Here is a 21,210-nt window from a genome sequence, read left to right on the forward strand (position 1 = left end):
TTAATTATAAAAAATATATTGTTGCGTAGGGGTGGGTGGAGGATCCAAGTAAAAGCCAACAGTCGTTTCACAGCATTTATTGATGATTAAGGAGTTACACGCACTGTCACTGCTCCGTCCAGAAATGAATTATATCGCCTACGTACCGCCTTATAAAGGGTAGATCTCTCAGGACGCCTAATCTGTTTACCTGTTGTATAGTCACGTATTCGGATATGTATTTCCAAGACATTGGATCTTCCCGTACCGATTCTGAGAAATAACTAATAACGGTCATTGTTTAGCCTAAATGCACTTAGAGTCCAGATATAATCTTTGGAAGTAAGTGCATGCATTTAGTTAACCGATAACAGATATCCGTTGGTCTAAGTACAATTCGCTCAATCCACGGCGTACGTAACATTGCCTCCCTCTTAGGTCAAATCGTCCCGATTGACCAACAAATCATAACTGATAAATCTACAGTAGTTACATTTATCTCCGATATCAGTCACAGTTACATTTACAATTGCAGCCGTTATCTTTACAGCTACAATGGAAACAATGATATTTAAATTCTACTACCGTTACCTTTACAATTTAAATTCTGTTACAGTTAGATTAACGTCATCTTTACAATGGAAACAATTGCATTAAACTTTCGTTACATTTCAATTTACGACACCTTAACAATGTAAACAATTATATTAAACCTTTGTTACACTTCAATTTACGTCACCTTGACATTGGAAACAATTACATTAAACTTTCGTTACACTTCAATTTACGTCACCTTGACATTGGAAACAATTACATTAAACTTCAATTTACGACACCTTTACAATGTAAACAATTACATTAAACTTTCGTTACACTTCAATTTACGCCACCTTTACAATGGAAACAGTTACAGTTACATTACTACTCGCCTAAAATTAGTCATCCGATGTTCTACATTTGGAAATCAATATTTGTTAGCTCTTCGGTCCAAAATTTTCTCACGTGTTTGGTCCATGTTGCTCGTATCACCAAAGTCCAAATTTGCTATGGCAGCCCGTATTCCTGTCATGTGGCCCAGCATCCTGCTGCAGACCAACGTTCAACCCAGAACGTGCTCCAAAGCCATGTCCCACAAGAATCGCCACCATCCTCACAAAAATGACGGTTGACCCTGGAAAATGTGCACCCCTCAGTCTGCCACTCTGTTGGTGGTGCTTCTTTTCCGTTCCCTTGACCCTGGAAAATGTGCACACCTCAGTCTGCCACTCTGCTGGTTGTGTTTCTCTTCCGTTCCATTGACCTTGGTAAATGTGCACCCAACAGTCTGCCACTCTGTTGAATGTGCTTCTTTTCCGTTCCATTGACCCAACTGAAATCCATTTCTTTCTGATGTATTTTCCCGTTACATCTGCGAGATGATCTAACACTGCTGCAACTGTCCATGTATTTTTTCAGGTACTCGTGTTTCCACTAGTTTCCAACTAGATTTTTTTTCGATGTTGACGTATATCAATTGTTCCGCTCTCTCTCGTTGAAGTCGCGATCTGGCGTTTCTTCGGTTTCAAATGCCCTCACGTGGTTGATCCAAGTCGCTCGTTTCCCCAACGTCCAAATTTGTTGCGGTGGCCCCGTCTTCCTCTCATGTGGCCCAGCATCCTGCTGCAGACCAACGTTCCACCCAGAACGTGCTTCCGTTGCCATTCCCTCTGAAGCGGTGCCTCTATCCTCCCAAAAGTGACTTGATTGACTCCACCGACTGACCAACCAACATTTATCCAATCTGATAAATGTGCCTCTCTGCCGTTGCATGGTTCCGATTGAATTCCATTTCAATCCGTTTACTTTCCGACTCTTCCAATTAGACTAGACTAGTTTCCAATTAGATTTTTTTTTCAGTTTGTTGACATCTACCGTCAACAAACAGTTGAAGGGAATAGTGGCTTGTAATCGACATCTCTGTTGTAGTCGATCTCCGCTCCTCTTCTGACGACGATGCTTTCCCGTGGATCGTCGTCACCTACAGCCGCTAATTCTTGCTACTTGCGGCGAATTGGCGAACTGCCCTCGTCCCGGTCGCCCTTTGGATGACTCTGCAATTGCCGAATGCTGCTCTCCGATGTTGCCCTTGACAACGCCTCAAGTTGTCCTCTCCCGGCAGCACTTGTACGAAACCTCCCGTTTCGTAACCTCCTTCCATCATCCCGATGAATTCTCGGCGGCCACCGCCGATAATGTCAAAGTCGAGTTGCAGTGATAACTGCAATTCGACAACCGAATATGTGATGACCGATTCTGTGTGTTGCAGTGAAAACTGCATTTTTTTATTTCGTGTCTCCATGGCTCGAACTCTCTCCTACAGCTCCCGAGGATGGCTTCGCTGTAGCTTCTCTTCCTTCGCTGGTGACTTTGTTCCACGGCCCATCTTGGATCCCACTTCTGACGACCAGTGTTGCGTAGGGGTGGGTGGAGGATCCAAGTAAAAGCCAACAGTCGTTTCACAGCATTTATTGATGATTAAGGAGTTACACGCACTGTCACTGCTCCGTCCAGAAATGAATTATATCGCCTACGTACCGCCTTATAAAGGGTAGATCTCTCAGGACGCCTAATCTGTTTACCTGTTGTATTGTCACGTATTCGGATATGTATTTCCAAGACATTGGATCTTCCCGTACCGATTCTGAGAAATAACTAATAACGGTCATTGTTTAGCCTAAATGCACTTAGAGTCCAGATATAATCTTTGGAAGTAAGTGCATGCATTTAGTTAACCGATAACAGATATCCGTTGGTCTAAGTACAATTCGCTCAATCCACGGCGTACGTAACAATATTAAATTGAAAAAAAAAAGTTTTTTTAACATGTGTCCCGGGAATTGAAAAAGTCCGGGAATACAGAAACCCTAGTTCATACCACGGAAAAATCATCTAAAGATATAGAAAAATTCAACACACTTAGTATGCTAATGCATTGTATCAACATATGTACGTAATGTTAACCTTTTGTGGTTTTAATTATTTTTGGATTTGCTTTTTCTTTTTAATATTAAGAATACAGAAAATTGTTGTGTTGAATCCAGAGCCTGAAAATGAATCTCTTCAAGTTATATTACATTACTAGTGGTTTTACCCGGCTTCGTTCGGTATTTATAATATAAACCGCTTAAACATGGCTAATCTAATAGTAAACATTCATTTGATTTTGTATTAAATTTATTTGAATAAAAAAAAAGACAGCCAATCAGAATAATTTAATGAAACACACACATCCGGAACTGAAAAAATAATATTTATCTGGAACCGGAACTAAAAAAGGAATTTGGAACCGGAAATGAAAGAGGAATCAGGATACGGAACTGACAAAGGAATCGGGATCCGCAACTAAAAAAGGAATTGTAGATCCGGAACTGATCTAAAACGGAATCGAAATCGAAATCGATATCGTCATAATAGAAAATTAAATTTTTTCGATAACGTCATTGATTCGGTAGTCAACTGTGCTTATCAATTGATTGGGATAACTTCGTTTGGAGTCGGATGTGAGGGAAAAAATTCACCAGCAGTATATATCTATTAGGATCAGCTATTATCTAGATTGGATAGAATCCATAGTTCGCCCACAGTAAATTTATATTAAATTCCTAATATGAAATTTTATTTCTAAAAAAGTAATGGTATTATCGAAAAAATATAAGTAGCAATATTAAACTGTTCTTGAAATATTTCCTCATTGTTTTATTTCAATTATTTACACTAGTAGGCCCATTTGAGACAAATCGATAGCGTTGATATAGAAAGTTACAAATTCATATTTTGAAATAAGTAAACACTTAATTCCATAATGTATCGCATTTCCTTAGCGTTATTTCTTTTGCAAGCTGTTTTTAGTCAATTTAGTGCATAAATATGTACTTAATTAACATGTCATTGTTCACTTCATTAACTGGCAATTCTTGAAACCTCAATAAAAACTCTTCACCAGCTGCTATTAAATTTAAAATTCAATGTGAATAGGTTGTTGAAATGAAGTAATATTAAACATGCTACTTCCAAGAATGTTTTTTAAATCGTTAAGTTGTTATAACACTCGTTTATGTACTTTTAAGCGGTATTGTATTGTAAAAAACGTTCCTAGCATATATGTATGTATGTATGTATATGAGCCATTATATTTAGAAGTGGCAAAAATCCATTTCTTCATTTCGAGAAATATTTCGTAAAATATTAAATAAAATGTTATACGTTTAACAATATATAAAAAAAATGCTGGTGGACTGTAATACGTTAATTCAGTTTTCCGTAATTCTGGTCAAGTTAGATTAAAATAAGAGATAATAATTTGTGAATTAAGTCAAACTGAAATAGTGTTTTTGGAAACGAAAATTGAACTTTGCCACTTTCAAATATAACGGCTCGTATGTTATTTATGGTATAATGTAGATTTAAGCGAATGTGACATAAAAAAATTGCCAATGGTTCTGGAAAGTCCACTGTTCAGTTTGAATTGTAATATAACGCATATTGTATTATTTTATGACATAAATATTAAAAATGCAATAGTGAAGTTGCCAGTGAAGGAGGAAAAAAAACAAAGAAATAGGAATTTCCACAAACATATGCAAGATAACCTGAAATATATTTCCATGAGATTGTGGTGTCTTATCTTATCTTAGATATCTTAATTTAAAAATAACGACGGAAAATTGTGGCATTATGGAGGTTCACTTGTGAGGGAAAATTACGTGCATTGCAAAAAATGCCTGCAACTCATTTCACGCATACAAAGGATATGAGTGTTTATATTTATTTATTTCATTTTAAAATAATTAAACTAGTATTTCTAAGTCCAGAAACGAATAAAGTAAGGATAGATAGGGACGATTTCCGTATAGAAAATGGGAGAGAATTATAAAACATTCTCAATATACAAACAACAATAAGGAAATATCGCGATATAGCAATTTAAGGCCTGGAAAAACCCGCAATGTAATTTTTGTCTCCAAAAAATACCCAAGATTAACATAACGACATTTATGAGTATATTACTTATAGTGTAAATACATACATAAATAGGTACATATTTTGATTTTGATTTTTAAATGCTTTTTATTATTACGAAATTATGTTCACAATACATCTTATATCTATTTTAATAGCTACTGATCTACTGATCATTTTCTATTTAACAATTTTAATTTAATTTGGTTAGTAATCACAGTATTATATTATTGTAATGTTAATCTAAAGCATAATAGGAAAAAGAGCTCAAAAACCTATTTACAATCCTTATAAATGTTCATAATACATCTAATACATAATATTACATAATTAAAGACTCTCTAAAGTCGATAAGCTAGAGCAGATTGTGTTTAGGTAATCTGTGTTTCTACCTGAAGGGTATAGACATTTTGTTGTAATCACCGAGAATCTTCACAAGTGTTTTACTATGGTTATTAGTGATTCTGTCATAGAATCCACTGGTTAGTTTGTTAGTAATGTCTGTAACAAACGGAATATTATATATGGCATGCAGTTTTTTCAAGTTAGTATACATATATGGGTGTATTATAAATTATTTTTAGAGATTTATTTTGTATTACTTGGAGCTTGGAAAGATTAGTATTCGAGGCGTTATTCCATACAGGTGAAGCATAGGTTAATAATGGTAATATGAGCGCGCGATATAATTTTATTTTATTTTGAGTTGATAAAGAACTATGGCGATTCAATATTGGATATATTGAGGATATACCCCGCATCGCCTTGCATTTCGCTGCCTCAATGTGAGGTGCCTTTCTCATTCTTTTATCGAACGTTACTCCTAAATATTTTATTACTGACTGCCATTTCAGACTTTCTCCAGAGGGGTTTTTCAGATCTGAACTTGGCTTATGCTTTCTAACACTAAAAAATATGGCGTCTGTTTTGGTTTGATTAATTTGAATTTTCCACTTAGTGAAGTGTTCAGTCATTGTTTTAATTGCAAATTCAAGATTTTTAAGAATAGTGTCTGGTTTTTTGCTACTTGTGAAGCGAGCTGTATCATCTGCATATAGGACTATGTGACAGTTTTTTGGAATAGGTATGTCATTTATATAAATGGAGAACAAGAGTGGGCCAAGCAAGCTCCCCTGCTGAACGCCAGCTGCGATTATTTTTGGAGACGATAATTCATTATTGATAGGTACATATACATATGAGATTTATTTGTTCGTGGCAAACTCAAAATATTCGGTTTGAAAGTGTTTTATGTCCATTTGAAACTGGATGAAGAAAATTTGGTTTTGCTAAGATTAAACTCCTCAGGCTTTAAATCTTACAATAATACTATACAATAGCGATATTATAATAAAAATCCTTTACAATAGCGATATTATATACTCACACACACACAATAGTGATATTATATACATACATATGAATATACTAGTGTTGTACCCGATGACATTTCTTCGCATGGGTGTTGACATATTAAGTTATCAAATAATTAAAATAATGTGTAGTCGGTCATGTGTTCGATCCCCACGTGGTCGAAATTTTTTCAAATATTTAATTGTTGAATATAAGAATTATTATTTTGAATAAAAATACCAATACTTTTATTTTACTACCGCCATCTATGATTTTACTACCACCATCTATGTATAAAATCAAAGACTACATATATGTCAACCAGATTGAAATTTTTCGAACTTCAAACGCGTCTTAAACGATATTTTATCTCTATCGTAATGGCGGAAGATCCATTTACTTACATATATTGATGACCAAAATGAGCAATATAGCAAAGTATGAAAACGATCGTATAATAGGTAAATTGTCCTCTGAATTGTAATCGTAATTGAAACATAAAGGAGGTTTGCAACCGAGTGATCAGTGGGTTTGATCCGCCATACTGCTGGTTAGATTTGGGGGTATTTGTGACTCCGAATCGATCGTTTCTCTATCAGAGTTTTCCAATTTTATCTGATCATTGTTGAAACGGTTCCCGAAAATTGGTATTAGATCATTTCCTGTTGTCACAAAATCTGTGTGTATAATTTGTAAGAATTATGCACAGTAATCTGAAATCTATAGATATCTCTATATCTTCGTGTTTATTATATGTATAAAAATTGTAATAATAAATAAATTGTAATAGTACACAAAAATCTAAAAATAATCCATAGATATCTCTATGATTATTATTTCTGTACTGATTAATTGTTATATGCTAGGTATTCTGATTGTATATGTATTATTGTATTTTTGACCTTTATCGTACACTCGTCGCATTGGAGCGATCTGTACTGACGAGTGTATATTGATTGTAACAATAAAATAAAATATGTATAAACAATATAAAATACCGATAGAAAAAATAATTAATGAATTGATTAATTAAATACATTTTTAATAGATGACGGTAAATTCTCTGCAAGCGGAAACATTAGCCTGCAGTATGGCTCGGTGGTTGGGCTTTTGCTTCGCGGCGAGTGGACGCCGGGTTCGATCCCGATTGACCTCGATTGAAAAGAATTTATTCCGAGTACTTTTTGTAATGCTGCTGGTCCTCAGACTTGCATATATTTGTGACTCCAGCTCGATCGTTTCCTATCGAGTTTGCCATTCTTCTCTGATTTCATTCTTGAAACGGTTCCCGATTAAAAATTGGCTAAAATCCTTCCTACCTACTACGTCACCACTATTTGAGTATGATTAATGTATAATAAAATTTATGTAGAATTCATAGATGTCTCGTTAATTTTCGAGTTTTTAGTGTCTCGTAATTCAGCGACTTGTGTAATAAAAATGCTGCATTGTTTGTAATTGACCAGAAAGGCGCATTGGGGTTTATCTGTAAGGCCTTGCTGATATATATGTATGTATAAATATATACAGACATATATTATATATATGATGATATGATTTGTCATTTGAAATTGTAAATTTTTATTGTTTGTAAATGAGTTTTGACTTAAATAGGTGTTTGCAAAATGAAATTGTGTAGATAACGATGTATTATTAAATCACATTAATTAGCAATAATGTAGTTGTTTAATTTTTCTACTGAAACATTTCCTCATATGTGGGTTTAATATATACCGAGAAATGAAAATTGTGTTGAATATTTAATTTCCAATAAACGTGACAATATTATATACATTACATATGTATGTCAAGTTATATTTCCTTGATGTATCAACGTATGTATGAATATGTGTACACACTCGTATGTATGTATGTACATGTTTATTCAACAAGTGTTTATTCAACATGCGTTTATAATGTTAACTAACACATGGATGAAAACGACAAATTTAATAATAATTTACGAAAATATTCTTATTTATTATATGTAATATATTTAAAAAATAAAAAGGTAACGAAACGATTGAAAGTCGTTGAACAATTAAATGCGTTTTTAATATTTTTATGGTAGAATCCGGTTTTTGAAATTGATAGATACATCTTGTAAAGCGACCTCGATTTCGCATTCAGTCGCGTTTTAGCGTTTGCTCGAACACAACAGCGTCTCTTATAGAAAAAAAAATATACTCAAACGAAAATTGAAATTTTAAATTATTTACTTAAACACGATGCCATGTAAATTACACACACGTATATATTTTACAATGTGTAAAATCACATCTTTTTTGGTGTTAATTTTGCCGATTGTGACGTGCTTATACGGTATAGTGAATGATCCAAGCCGAAAAGTGAATAATTATATTGTTTAATACTCAACATTATAAATTTCATAATACAGAAGGTGATGTTTGCAAATCTTACGATGGAAATCCAGGCATATGCAAATCCAGTAGCAACTGTCAATTTGCTCTAGACCGTTTGAGATACGACGCTGTTAAACCCATAACATGCGGTTTTAACGGTATAAATTCAATTTAATAATAAAATATAATTCACCAGCAGTATGGCTTAATGGTAGCGTGTATTTTAAGCACCGAGTGATCAGTGGGTTCGATCTGCCATACTGCTAGTTAGATTTGGGGGTATTTGTGACTCCAAATTGATCGTTTCTTATCAGAGTTTGCCAATTTTATCTGATCATTGTTGAAACGGTTCCTCAAAATTGGCTAAAAATCATCTTTCCTGTTGTCACAAATCTTCTGTATTTATTGTGTCTATAATTTGTAAAAATTATGTTCGAAATCTAAATCCATAGATGTCTCAATGGATTTATTCTGTAATTAATTAATTAATTAATTAATCTTTATTTCGTGTTATTCAGGTTCTGGAAATACAGTGATTTATGTAATAATAAAATGTTTGTAATTAATTGTCCAGGAAGGCGCATTGGGGTCTTCCTCTCAAGCCTTCCTGGTATATATCTTTGTATAAATAAAATAAAAAAAATTAATAATGACGTATTTAAATTTAGATCGAGAGCCCATAGTGTGTTGTCCGACCGGTGTAATTAACGTTCAAAATCAAGGCACGGAAACGAGAGTGTTTATCATCGAAAAGATAAGCCAAAACAGTGCGTATATTATATTATATTTATAAAATTACTACAGCATGATATAAATTAGTTTAAAATTTACAGAATGTAGACAATATTCAAATTGTAAGACTCTGTTAAAGAACAACCGTTTCGCAAGACATCTCTCGGGTACAACTAAGATTACGGAATATCCACATATGGTTTTAATTTTTTTTTAGTAATAAATATCATAAAATAAAACCTTAGCTCTATAATGTATCAATTTTCAGGTCGCTATAGGTTGGCCTTTGATTAATAGTAATGGATATTTGTGGGGTTGTGAGGGCTCTCTAGTTAGTGAAAATTTCGTACTGACAGCTGCACATTGCACGTCTCTGCAAGATTCACGTCTTTCCAGGTTGTTAAATTTTTACTGTGCATTATTTAACTGTATTTAAATATTATGATCATTCGATTTTTTATTATTAATTTACAGTCATCAGCCAACTGTTGTTAGAATGGGCAGTGTTAACTTGACGTCGACAACACGAGGTCACCTTAAAGATGTTGCGATCTCTCAAATCATCAACCATCCACAATACCAGCCTCCAATTAGATATCATGATTTAGCTCTGCTGAGATTAGAGACGCCGATTGAGTAATTACAATTGCTTATAATATATAATATGTATCGAACTGTATGCGTAAATATTTTGTATAATGTACGAGTACAAGGTCTAGGTCATGAGTCAATGAATACGAATCTACATATGTACATAACTACTGATAATAATGCTTTATTTGTAATTTGCAGGCGAAGCATTTTTATTAATCCACTTTGTTTGTGGCCCCATCCATATATTGGAAATAGCAATGCCACCGTTACTGGCTGGGGAAGAATTGATTTTCGTAAGTTTCCCGTTGTTAATGATTTTTACTTTTTACATGTACGTAATAACAATAGATGAAGTTTTGTGATGATGCAAAAATTCGAACTCGAGATTAGAGACACAGTATCGGTTACTGAAATTCTTATCAATACGATGTTTCTTTTTTTTCAAATTTTTAAGTTGACCGAAAATAGTACCTCCCCTCATATGTAGGTGTCCTCTTTTTCTAAGTTTTTGAATTAAATTATCTCCCAAACCGCTTACCAAATCAGACTTTTTTTACATGTAATAGAAATTATAAATTTTATACCCTAATATTTTTTAAATATTTTTTCCAAAACCGAAAGTAATACCTTTACTCTAGAGAATCGAGATTTTTTATGTTTTTCTGGGAAAGGTTTTGGTTTATTGAACTGAAATTTGATATCTAGAAGTTTAAGCTTAATGCCAAGCTATGTAGAAAATTTGGTGAGCATTCGTTAACTGGAAGTGGCAGTTTATTCCTGTTCTATTTATGTTCCAATATTTCTTTCAACCGCTTAAACATGTGATCTTCACAAAAAAATTCAAGTATAATCTTTGTATAAATGTGATGAAAATAAAAAAAAAATCATTAAATTTAATAAACCGGAAGTGGGATTTTTTCCTCTTAGAAAAGTCAAAAATGTTGTGGCCACTATTCTGTCCACACCCCTGAACGTATCAAGCTGAAAATTTATTGTATTCTTTATTCACAGAAAAAAAATTTGAACAAAATTCGACAACCGGAAGTAAAACTTTTTCCCTACATTTGCGCTCAATTTGTATGTTTATTCGTCGAATTTTGTTTTGTAACCGTCTCATATTCCTCAAATACATGGGTTGGTCACATCCGATTTCTTTTTATTATTTATATTTATTTATGATTTTTTCTTTTAGTTGAAGGTAGTTCAACTTCACTGAGGAAAGCCACAGTACCGGTAATCGATAATCAACAATGTATCAGGCAATATCAATTTCCTATACAGCCTTTTCCAGAGGGGATAATCGCTTCGCAAATCTGTGCCGGTTATCCAATGGGTTCAACTTATTCGTGTCAGGTATATAATAATTTACAATATAATATATCACGACATACTGATTTATGTCTATGAATATTTGAATGGTATCATTATTTTTAGAATACGTACGTACAAAATAGATTTTTTTTTACACAAAAAATATGAATGGAAGATCTCAAGGGGCTTCTCAAGTATTTGTTTAATTAGCATCGTATAAAATACCAGATTAAAATTTCTTTCAGCATCAAAATACATTAACATTTTCAGGCCTGTGAATACATTCATTATGTATAAATTTTTTATTTGGAATTTTTTCACATTGAATTTGACCTCCTAATTTTATTTTCAAATTCATATATGTACATATATACATATATCATATTTTAAAATAAGAAAAATTTGCAAAATGTTAATGCAGGCTTGAATTTCATATAGTAAATATCACGGAAAATTCATCAACATTAATCCCGCTTAAATTTATATACATATATTATGTATATGAAGATCACAGTTATTGAACCATTGATGCATTCATATAATAATAATATATAATATAATAATAATATATATATATAAAAACGGACGCGATGTATGTATGTATGTGGCGGACGCGTAGACCAGTATGGAGATTAAAAAAAAACAAATTTTAGAATGCCAGGAGTATATGTTGTGCCTAGAGATATTTAATAAAATAAATTAACGCGAACGAGGCGCACAACCAATCAGCGTGAAGTGGTCCACTAAACGTTTGACTAATTAGATCAACGTCAATATATTCTGACCAATGGGTGCATTTTAAGCATCCGGCATGACGACCAATCGTGTCGAGGACACGCGGGAAAACGGGGTAGCGGGGAAGTGGGGGGAGGGGGGGGGGTGTGTGGAACATCTGACATGTGCTCCTGATATTGAGCACCTAACTTGGAACGGATGACGTCACCGTTATCGTCAGAGCGTACACACATACACACACACACATTCATTCATCACTTCAAACGTGTGAATGGGCTGGATCGGCGAGCGTGTAATGCGCGCACTCAATATTTTACTTTTAATACGTGCGCGTGCCAATAATTTACCTTACATTATATATGTATTTATACATATACTAGCTGAACCCGGCATGCGTTTTAATGCCACAATAACGCAAATCCCAAATAAAGTAAATCCCGTTCCTGATCCCGTTCTCGTTCTCGTTCCCATTCCAATTTGTCGGAAAAATGCAATAAACCACCTGTTGAAATCAATGGGAACAGCACTAGTATTTAGTAAAAATAATAAATATTTACTAGATCCTATACTATTATTGCTTTTTACAAACCTCTTTTATGTTTCACTTACGATTACAATTCAGAAAAATTTTGCCTCTTATCCGATCGTTTTCATACTTGATCGTTGCCATATTGATCATTTTGGTCATCAATATAAGTAAATGGATCCTCCACCATTACGATGGTGCAAAAATATCGTGTTAGACGCGTTTGAAAACTCCCACGAAAAAGTGCCTGACGTTAATCGCCCAAAATGTTCAGTGGCACTGTTCGCCCACTGCGCTCGCCTCAGCGTTTTCTTGGCGAATATCCCTTTTCTACTGAAATACTGCATCGTAATACACGGTGACATTCATCATTCACGTCGGTAGTTTCATTACTTTTCACCCTGCCATCTCGCTGTCAAATTTTAATTATTTAAACGCCTATAATTTTTTCTTTTTTCACTCTATATTTTATAAAATTTGCTTTATAGGTTCTCGTTATCTTTAATATATAAATATGTATAGTTTTGTGGAGGCTTGCTGAGCCAACGGTCTTGGGTGTTGCCACATCGTCCTTTATGCAGGGTGGCAACACCGTTCGGTGAATCTGACAGAATGACGGGCTGCCGGTCGTGTCGCGCAGTGCAACTGGTCACATCACTGAACTAGTAATGAGCTGATAACAGCTATACAAAGCTAAAGCTAACTGACCGTAGCCCTCTAATTATACATATACTATAATACATTAAAGTGAATAATATGAATATTGTCAAATAATTATTATATAATACATATATCATATGAGATGGATGAGATGTTATCATTTTTACTAACCACTTATACGTTTCACATGGTTTTCGTGTAAGCAGTCATTTTTTATATCCCTTATCTCTTATCCGATCGTTTTCATACTTTGCCATATTGCTCATATTGGTCATCAATATAAGTTAAGGTATCATCCGCAATTACGATGGTGAAAAAATATCGTATTAGACACGTTTGAAAATACTGCATCGTATTACATATGTATTACGTTTATCTGTCAAATTCATCATTCACATCGGTAGTTTCATTACTTTTCGCCCTGCCAGCTCGCTGTCAAATTTTAATTATTTAAACGCCTATAACTTTTTCTTTTTTCACTCTATATTTTATAAAATTTGCTTTGTAGGTTCTCGTTATCTCTAATATATAAATATTTATAGTTTTGTGGAGGCTTGCTGAGCCAACGGTCTTGGGTGTTGCCACACCGGCCTTTATGCAGGGTGGCAACACTGTTCAGTGAATCTGACAGAATGACGTTTAACCCATAACCTCAAATCAAAACAAACTTTCTAACCAATACAGGCTTAATATATGTACATAGATCAAACAGTGATAGTTTTATTTTTAGTTATTAGTTATCAGCTGATTTAAAAATTTAAACCCTGGTAAAAAAAACTTTTTTAAATACTAACCTTTTATTATGAGATAACTTTCGATAAGTTTCGCTGAATTTTTTTACAAAATAAATGAAATATACATATGTAATATGAATAATTTTAAAATATGATTTTCCAGGGTGATACTGGAGGTCCTTTGCAAATATTAGATCCACATCAAAACTGTGCCCATCATCTGATAGGCGTGACGTCATTTGGAGGAGGATGCGCAGGAGAGAATTCCCCACCGGTCTACACTAGAATAAGCTCTTACATAGATTGGATAGAACCTATTGTTTGGCCGCAGAATGTATGAAATTATAATTCGAGTTTAATAATTGGAAAGTTTTTATTGATGGATCGTACGAACACCCACGTATTGTTCGCTGAGAACAAACACCCCAAGAACAACTTGGAGTACAGATACACCTAATAATTATTATGACTCATAGGAAATTTCCGGCTCACCAACGAACAAGTTAACACAATCGCCGCTACAACAATATATGGTTGTTTTGCAGAATCAACTTATTGGCAATTAGGCAAAGTTTTAGCTAACTCGTGTTATTATAATAATATATCGCGCGGCGGAGGATCTTGCCATTGTTATTTACCGTGACATTTTCGCGCATAGCAAATCTCGCACAGTTCGAGCGTAGTAAGTTTTTGCCGCGTCGGTAATTGCCAATTATTATATCGATGATGAACTTTCATCATAAAATTGAAGTGTCTTGAACTAATATTGCGTCTGAAGAACTATTCACTACAGAGATTTCGCTCCGTATATACAGTACATTTGATTGAGATTTTAAATTAATTTTGATTTTATTTTAAACTCATAATAATTATAAGTTTTTGATCTTATAAAAAAGCGATTTTTAATTCGTCCGTTTTATTTTTCAATGGAAATTAAATTAAAAGCCATATCAGGACTAAAAGTTTGGAATGTATTTGTAAATAAATTACCACTATAAATACACTTATATGTATATTGTAAATTGATTAATTTTTAAAAATTAGTCTTGACTCAAACGGTGACAAAATAAAATAAAATTTGCACGATTATAATACAAAAAAAACTTTCAACTTGTAATAACTATAAATACTCGAACGAGAAATTTCCTTTTTTTTTAATTTGATTTTGATTTTTAAATGCTTTTTAATTGTTTTATTGTTTCACTTAGGGTCTTATCTAATAACTACTGATTCAGTGGTTGTTATCTATTATACAGACTATTTAAATATACATATATTGGTTTTTTTTAATGTAAGCATATACAGCATCATATGTAGGATAAAAGTTCAAAAACCTATTTAAAATTCAATATATTACTCATAGATAGATAAATAAATATTATTTTTAACTTAAGACAATCTTTGTGTAGTAAAATACATATGTTTAAATTATCTGTGTTTATACCTGAGGTATAAAGACATATTATTTTTATATTTTGAAAAGGAAAGACGATGGCTGTTTGGGAAAGTTTCAAAGAGAAAAACAATATTGAAAAGTACTATGGAGAAAAAAATTGTGCCATAGAACATATCGTCAGGAGTTTCGAAATGGGCTTTTGAAGTTAAAACTTTCTACATATTTTTGGTTTTGATATATAAAAAAAAAGTTCAAAGTTCTATTCTAGATCTATTACAAATATTCTCCATTTCATATAAATCAATAATTTATTTATCAAATAGCACTATTTAAAGTTTGAACAAGACTTTACGGTTTTGCTATTTTTCGTGTAAATATTATATTATGAATATTCTGAGAACAATACGATATTAGTTTGAACTATGTACATAGACTGTAACCAAATCTAGAACGCTTATTGTTCGTCCCATCTGGGAGTTATTAGATTGTTTATACGATATATGTATACGTATGAGTTTTTTTTGCTTTTTTCATCGAGACTACAATTTTACAGCGTCTGCTCGTAAAACGAAACAGCTTCAGAACGGCGTCGTAAGTCGTGTTTACTCGGCACACCTTTGCCTGCGAGCATTACAGTCTCGTGTCTGAAGCAAAATTACGCTTTATTCACCGTGAAGGAGAGAAAAACAGCCAAGGTAGAGTAAGAAAAATATAAGACATACAAGAAGGTAAGGTGCGAAATAAATAAACAGTAATAAATTGTGATAAAAGGGAGACTGATAAGGAGATACGTTTTGACAGTCTCAACCCCTTTCGAATTACATAGGTGGGTGCAAGTAGACAATGCACTAAGATGACATAATTCTAGAATAGGTATAATTAACCACCAGCGTTGACTAGTGATTAGCATATATGCTTTCGAACATACATAATGGTAACGGGTTTGAGTCCCACTGGTTGCTGCTGGCCAGACCTTGACTTGTGACTAGGGATCCTAAATATTCGTCGACTTCAACTATTCGAATATCCAATAGTAAATCAAGAGCTATTCGAATATTGGAATATACATATATTTGAATGAATCGTATTATCATAGTTGCCATTGAATTTCACCTCGTTTGTATTACATACCTCCTTTTAGCTTCACTTACGATTACAATTCAGGAAAAAATTTGCCTCTTACCCGATCGTTTTCATACTTTGCTATATTGCTCATTTTGGTCATCAATATAAGTAAACTAGTGAATAGCCCGATGAAACATCATCGCATGGGTATAAAATTATTATATACTCGTATAAACCTAAAAAAAAATCCGGAACCGGAACTGTTATTTTCGTAGACTCTCATAGATATGTAGTTTTCAATTCTTTATTTGTAATAATTTTCAATTCTTAAAGTTAACGTTAACAAAATGTTAATTAAAGTTAACAAAATGTTAATTAAAGTTAACAAAATGTAAAATTTTCCGATTATACACAAAGGATCATCGAACTCGTAACGTTGAATATTATTATTACACATAACAAATTAAATGCATATTCATATGATGTGTATTTTCAACACGTATCCTGGACGAGGATATGGCGTGCGGCGCGGGCTCGTGAGCACATCGCGTTTGGAATCGGAGGGTCCGAGGTTCGATTCCCGGCGCTCGCGGTGAATGAAATCAATTTTTTTCTCGAATATCGTCAAAATATAATATAAAATATAATAAAATAAATATATAAAAAAAATGGTTCAAAACCTCGCTAAATAAAATAATTTTATTACGTATTTTTATATGGTGATAGCAAAAATTTTCAATTAATGTTTAAAAAAAAAGGAGAATTTCAAATTGGACCGTGGCGTAATTGGTTAACTCTCAACCTTGAATACACCTATAAGAGGGTATTTGAGTGAGGGGTGATCGGTTCGAGTCGCGACAAAGTCGTCTCGTCGAAAAATGAATTTATCGATTTTTATCGATTCGTTCATTATGTTCGGCGAGCGTTAGGACACAAACATACACACACACACACACACACACACAGATTACCGTCTTTATATATATGATGTATCCTCCGCCATTAGATGGAGAAAAAAAATCGTTTAAGCGTTTAAAAATTTCAATTTCTGAAAAGTGCCTGACGTTTATCCAGTTTTTAGTTTTAAACATACATAGATGGCGGTAGTAAAAAAAATTATTGGCATTTGTAATCAAAATAATAATTTTATATACAAATTAAAGAAGAGGTATGTTTTTAAAAAACATTTTTTTTGTGTATATATTTTTTTACAGCCAATAATAATTTAAATTTTTTATTTTATTTTTTCATTCTTGTAAAAATTTATATTTCGCCGGTGACTTCTTAAATATTCGTATTATTTTTCTGATGTTTTCTAAAATATGTTATACTTTCGTTATTAGCTTTGAAAACCACATGGTTATTACGTAAAACGTAAAAATTGGGGCACTTGCATACCCCACTTCGGCGAGGGAGGGTTAACCTAATCTATCATAACCCTTAAATAATACCAACCCTAAAAATTTAATCTTAAATGAATAAAACCAACCCTGAAAATATGACTGGTTTTGATTTCACAGAAACGTCAGTGAATATACGTTGTATATTTTTACTTGAAATATAATTTCACTGTGACATATATATAAAAAATCTCGAGTTCGAATTTTCGCATGATCACAAAACTTCATCTATTGTTACTACGTACATAGATAAAGTAAAAATAGGGGGTACTACTTGCATATATTCGTATATGATGTTAATTTAATATGGAAAATTGATTCGAAGTGAACTCATCGATTGTTTTGAGATAATATAGGAAGCAATTAAGAGCCGACTGGTAATGTTATTCTAACCTCTTGCAATGAACGCGAGAGAATAAAATAAAATGGAAATAAAGAGGTGTCAAAAATGTCAGTCGTTCACATTGCAAACGTGTAAGACAATTTCATAGCTGCATCTCCGAATGCAATTACACGTCTGCGGTATTTTGCTGCACTTGTCCACCAAGAGAGAAAATAGCAGTTGAACTTTTAACAACATTTTCCTCTTGAGACAGGGCTACGTATATTTACACAACTTTAGTATACGTACATATATGTATGTAGTATATATGGGTAGACTAGAAAAGCTTTAGTGAAAAATTTGATGCGTTTCCTATACATAGTACTGGAAAAATAGGTGTGAAAAAAGCTTAGTGCTCACCATAAGCCCGCGAGGCTCTATTAAAAAAGCTTTTAGCCGGAACACTCGCCAAGATGTCTCGACGTGAACATTTATTATCGCTAATACACTTCCGGAAAATATTGCCGCATCCCTCACTATTACGACGAAAGGATATATTGCAGGCAAAGTTTAAACAAACTTGACTTTTGATGATGCCGTGTATGAGATACAGCTTACTGTTAGTTAATCGCAGCTGAGACGTACACGGCTTTTCAGTTGCCAATGTCTAAAGTTTGTTGTGTATCGAGCTAGTTATTTTGTAAGAAATATTTCATATATACTAATTCAGGCCAGCTGGATATAAAATTTGATTTTTTATCTGCTTATATATTTTTTTTACAAACCTCCTTTATGTTTCACTTACGATTACAATTTACCTCTTATCCGATCGCTTTCATACTTTGCCATATTGCTCATTTTGGTCATCAATATACGTAAATGTATCCTCTGCCATTACGATGGTGCAAAAATATCGTTTAAGACGCGTTTGAAATCGCTCCATCGAAAAAGTGTTTGACGTTTATCCAGCGTTTGTTTAGACTATTCTCACTTTTCACCATGTCAGATTTTAATTGTTTAAACGCCTATAACTTTTTTCAATCTATATTTTATAAAATTTACTTTATAGGTTCTCGTTATCTCTAATATATAAATATTTATAGTTTTAACTCTCATATGTATATATATAATATTCAAATTTGGTGTGTTGTTTCTTGTAAGGTAATACACGATATATATTGATTTTTGGCCAAATATGTCAGATGTGACATCTCACTGCTAAAAGTAAATATCTTCACTGAGTGTTATCTGCGAGATAAGTATTCAATAAGAAGTTATGTTGTATCTAATTGTTAATATGATTTAGAATAAGTTTTCCACCAACTAAAAAGCAAGGCCACATTTTTTATAGTGTGGTTCCAGCAAACAGTGATAGTTTTATTTTTAGTTATCAGCTGATTTATTATTATTACGAAATTATGTTCACAATACATCTTATATCTATTTCAATGGCTACTGATCTACTGATCATTTTCTATTTTACAATTTTAATTTAATTTTCTTTGTAATCATAGTATTGTATTATTCTAATGTTAATGAACAGCATAATAGGAAAAAGAGCTCAAAAACCTTTTTAAAATTCTCATAAATGCTCATAATACAAATAATACATAATATTAATTGAAGACCCTCTAAAGTCGATGACCTAAAGCAGATTGTGTTCAATATGTATAAATCATTAAATGTAAAATATTATTTATTTATATTTTTCATACCAGGCAAGCCTAACAGGTAAACCTCAATGTGCCTTTCAATCCAGTTACAAACATCGATATACAATTTTTAGAATAATTTCAACACAGAGACATCTTTGGATAAATTTGCATGACAAATTTTTGATAATCTTACATTTTCGGAGCATTTTTATATACCTACAGTTTTTAAACTTCAAATTCGTCATTTTACAAATCAAATTTGTCGTTTTACAAACCGAATTCGTCGTTTTAAAAATCAAATTCGTCGTTTTACAAATCAAATTCGTCATTTTGCAACTAAAATTCGTCATATGGCAAATTAAAGTAAGTTCTAAGTCCGCTTTAAAGGTCAAGGAATTTGATCCTTAAAGCCCTCAACATGAGGCCACCCCCCCCCCAATGAATACAGTCTAAGAGACCGTTTCGTCGGAGAACGAGACGGTTGTTTATGAATATCGCACAAGAACGACCGCACATCACTGTTCTAATAAAAAAAACCACACTGTACATAAGCAAGTACAAAATAAACAACAACGCAAGAACACATAAAGCGCTCATGCGTTAGGAAATAACACCTGAAATGTGCCGTGCGAATGCACGCACACCTCAAGTAAACATACATGTATGTATGTATGTTTACATATATACACATAGGTATTACATAAATTGGTGATTGATTTAAAACCACCCTGTACTTACACCAAAGTTATTAGTATGAAAGGCGAGTCGTTTGCTAGGTATTCTGATAGTGCGCGTATTTTACAATTATGAGACGTGCAGGACGGAGGGGAGGAAAGGGTGGAGATTAGGGGATGAAAAAAAGGGGTGACGCCGCTCAAATACCGACGTGCGGATGAGTGCCGATATTGGGAAATGGCCGGAATTAATTAATTCCGGAGCAAGTGTAAGGGAGGGGGGTAGGAAAAGCGGGAAAAGCATGAAAAGCGAGTGGCGTGACGAATTTACGACCGGTGAAGTAGTGGTAGTGGTGGGCTCTTCGAGGGGGAGTGATGGGGGGTTTAGCAAAAATATTGCTAATAAATCATCGATTTATGAGAGTTATATTGGTTTTAATGAGCGCTGCGCAATTTATAGCTCACTTTAATTTACGACTTTAAATTTTACGCTTGCATTTGGTGCATAGGGAGTTCACAGCATAAATACATATACTATGAACTCTCTATGCGTAAGTATTATATAATGATGTTGTGAAAGCTCGTACAGTTGGGTGTGACTTTTGAATACGTAAAATTTGAAATATGTAGATTAGTATTTATATTTAAACGTAGACCTGCTATGGCCAATCACATTTCGTTTCGGTTTCGCATTGCATTTTAGTCAAGAAATA

At 33.3% G+C, this 21,210-nt stretch overlaps 2 protein-coding genes across 2 annotated transcripts in view; one reads left to right on the forward strand and one right to left on the reverse strand.

Moving 5' to 3' along the window:
• The window catches only part of Mnr (Membrane-bound Notch regulator), an 83,724-nt gene that overhangs the window by 55,839 nt on the left and 6,675 nt on the right, over positions 1-21,210 (reverse strand). The window lies entirely within an intron of this gene.
• LOC143911252 (serine protease snk-like) lies at positions 8,386-15,414 on the forward strand. Its single transcript, XM_077430074.1, has 9 exons — positions 8,386-8,652; positions 8,729-8,851; positions 9,362-9,460; positions 9,527-9,624; positions 9,694-9,821; positions 9,900-10,061; positions 10,218-10,312; positions 11,212-11,372; positions 14,149-15,414. The coding sequence occupies exons 1-9, from the start codon at positions 8,559-8,561 to the stop codon at positions 14,323-14,325; spliced, it is 1,137 nt and encodes a 378-aa protein (XP_077286200.1). The 5' UTR covers positions 8,386-8,558; the 3' UTR covers positions 14,326-15,414.

This window comes from Arctopsyche grandis, chromosome 4, assembly GCF_051622035.1.
Source record: "Arctopsyche grandis isolate Sample6627 chromosome 4, ASM5162203v2, whole genome shotgun sequence".
In the NCBI taxonomy this organism is placed as follows: Eukaryota; Metazoa; Arthropoda; class Insecta; order Trichoptera; family Hydropsychidae; genus Arctopsyche; species Arctopsyche grandis.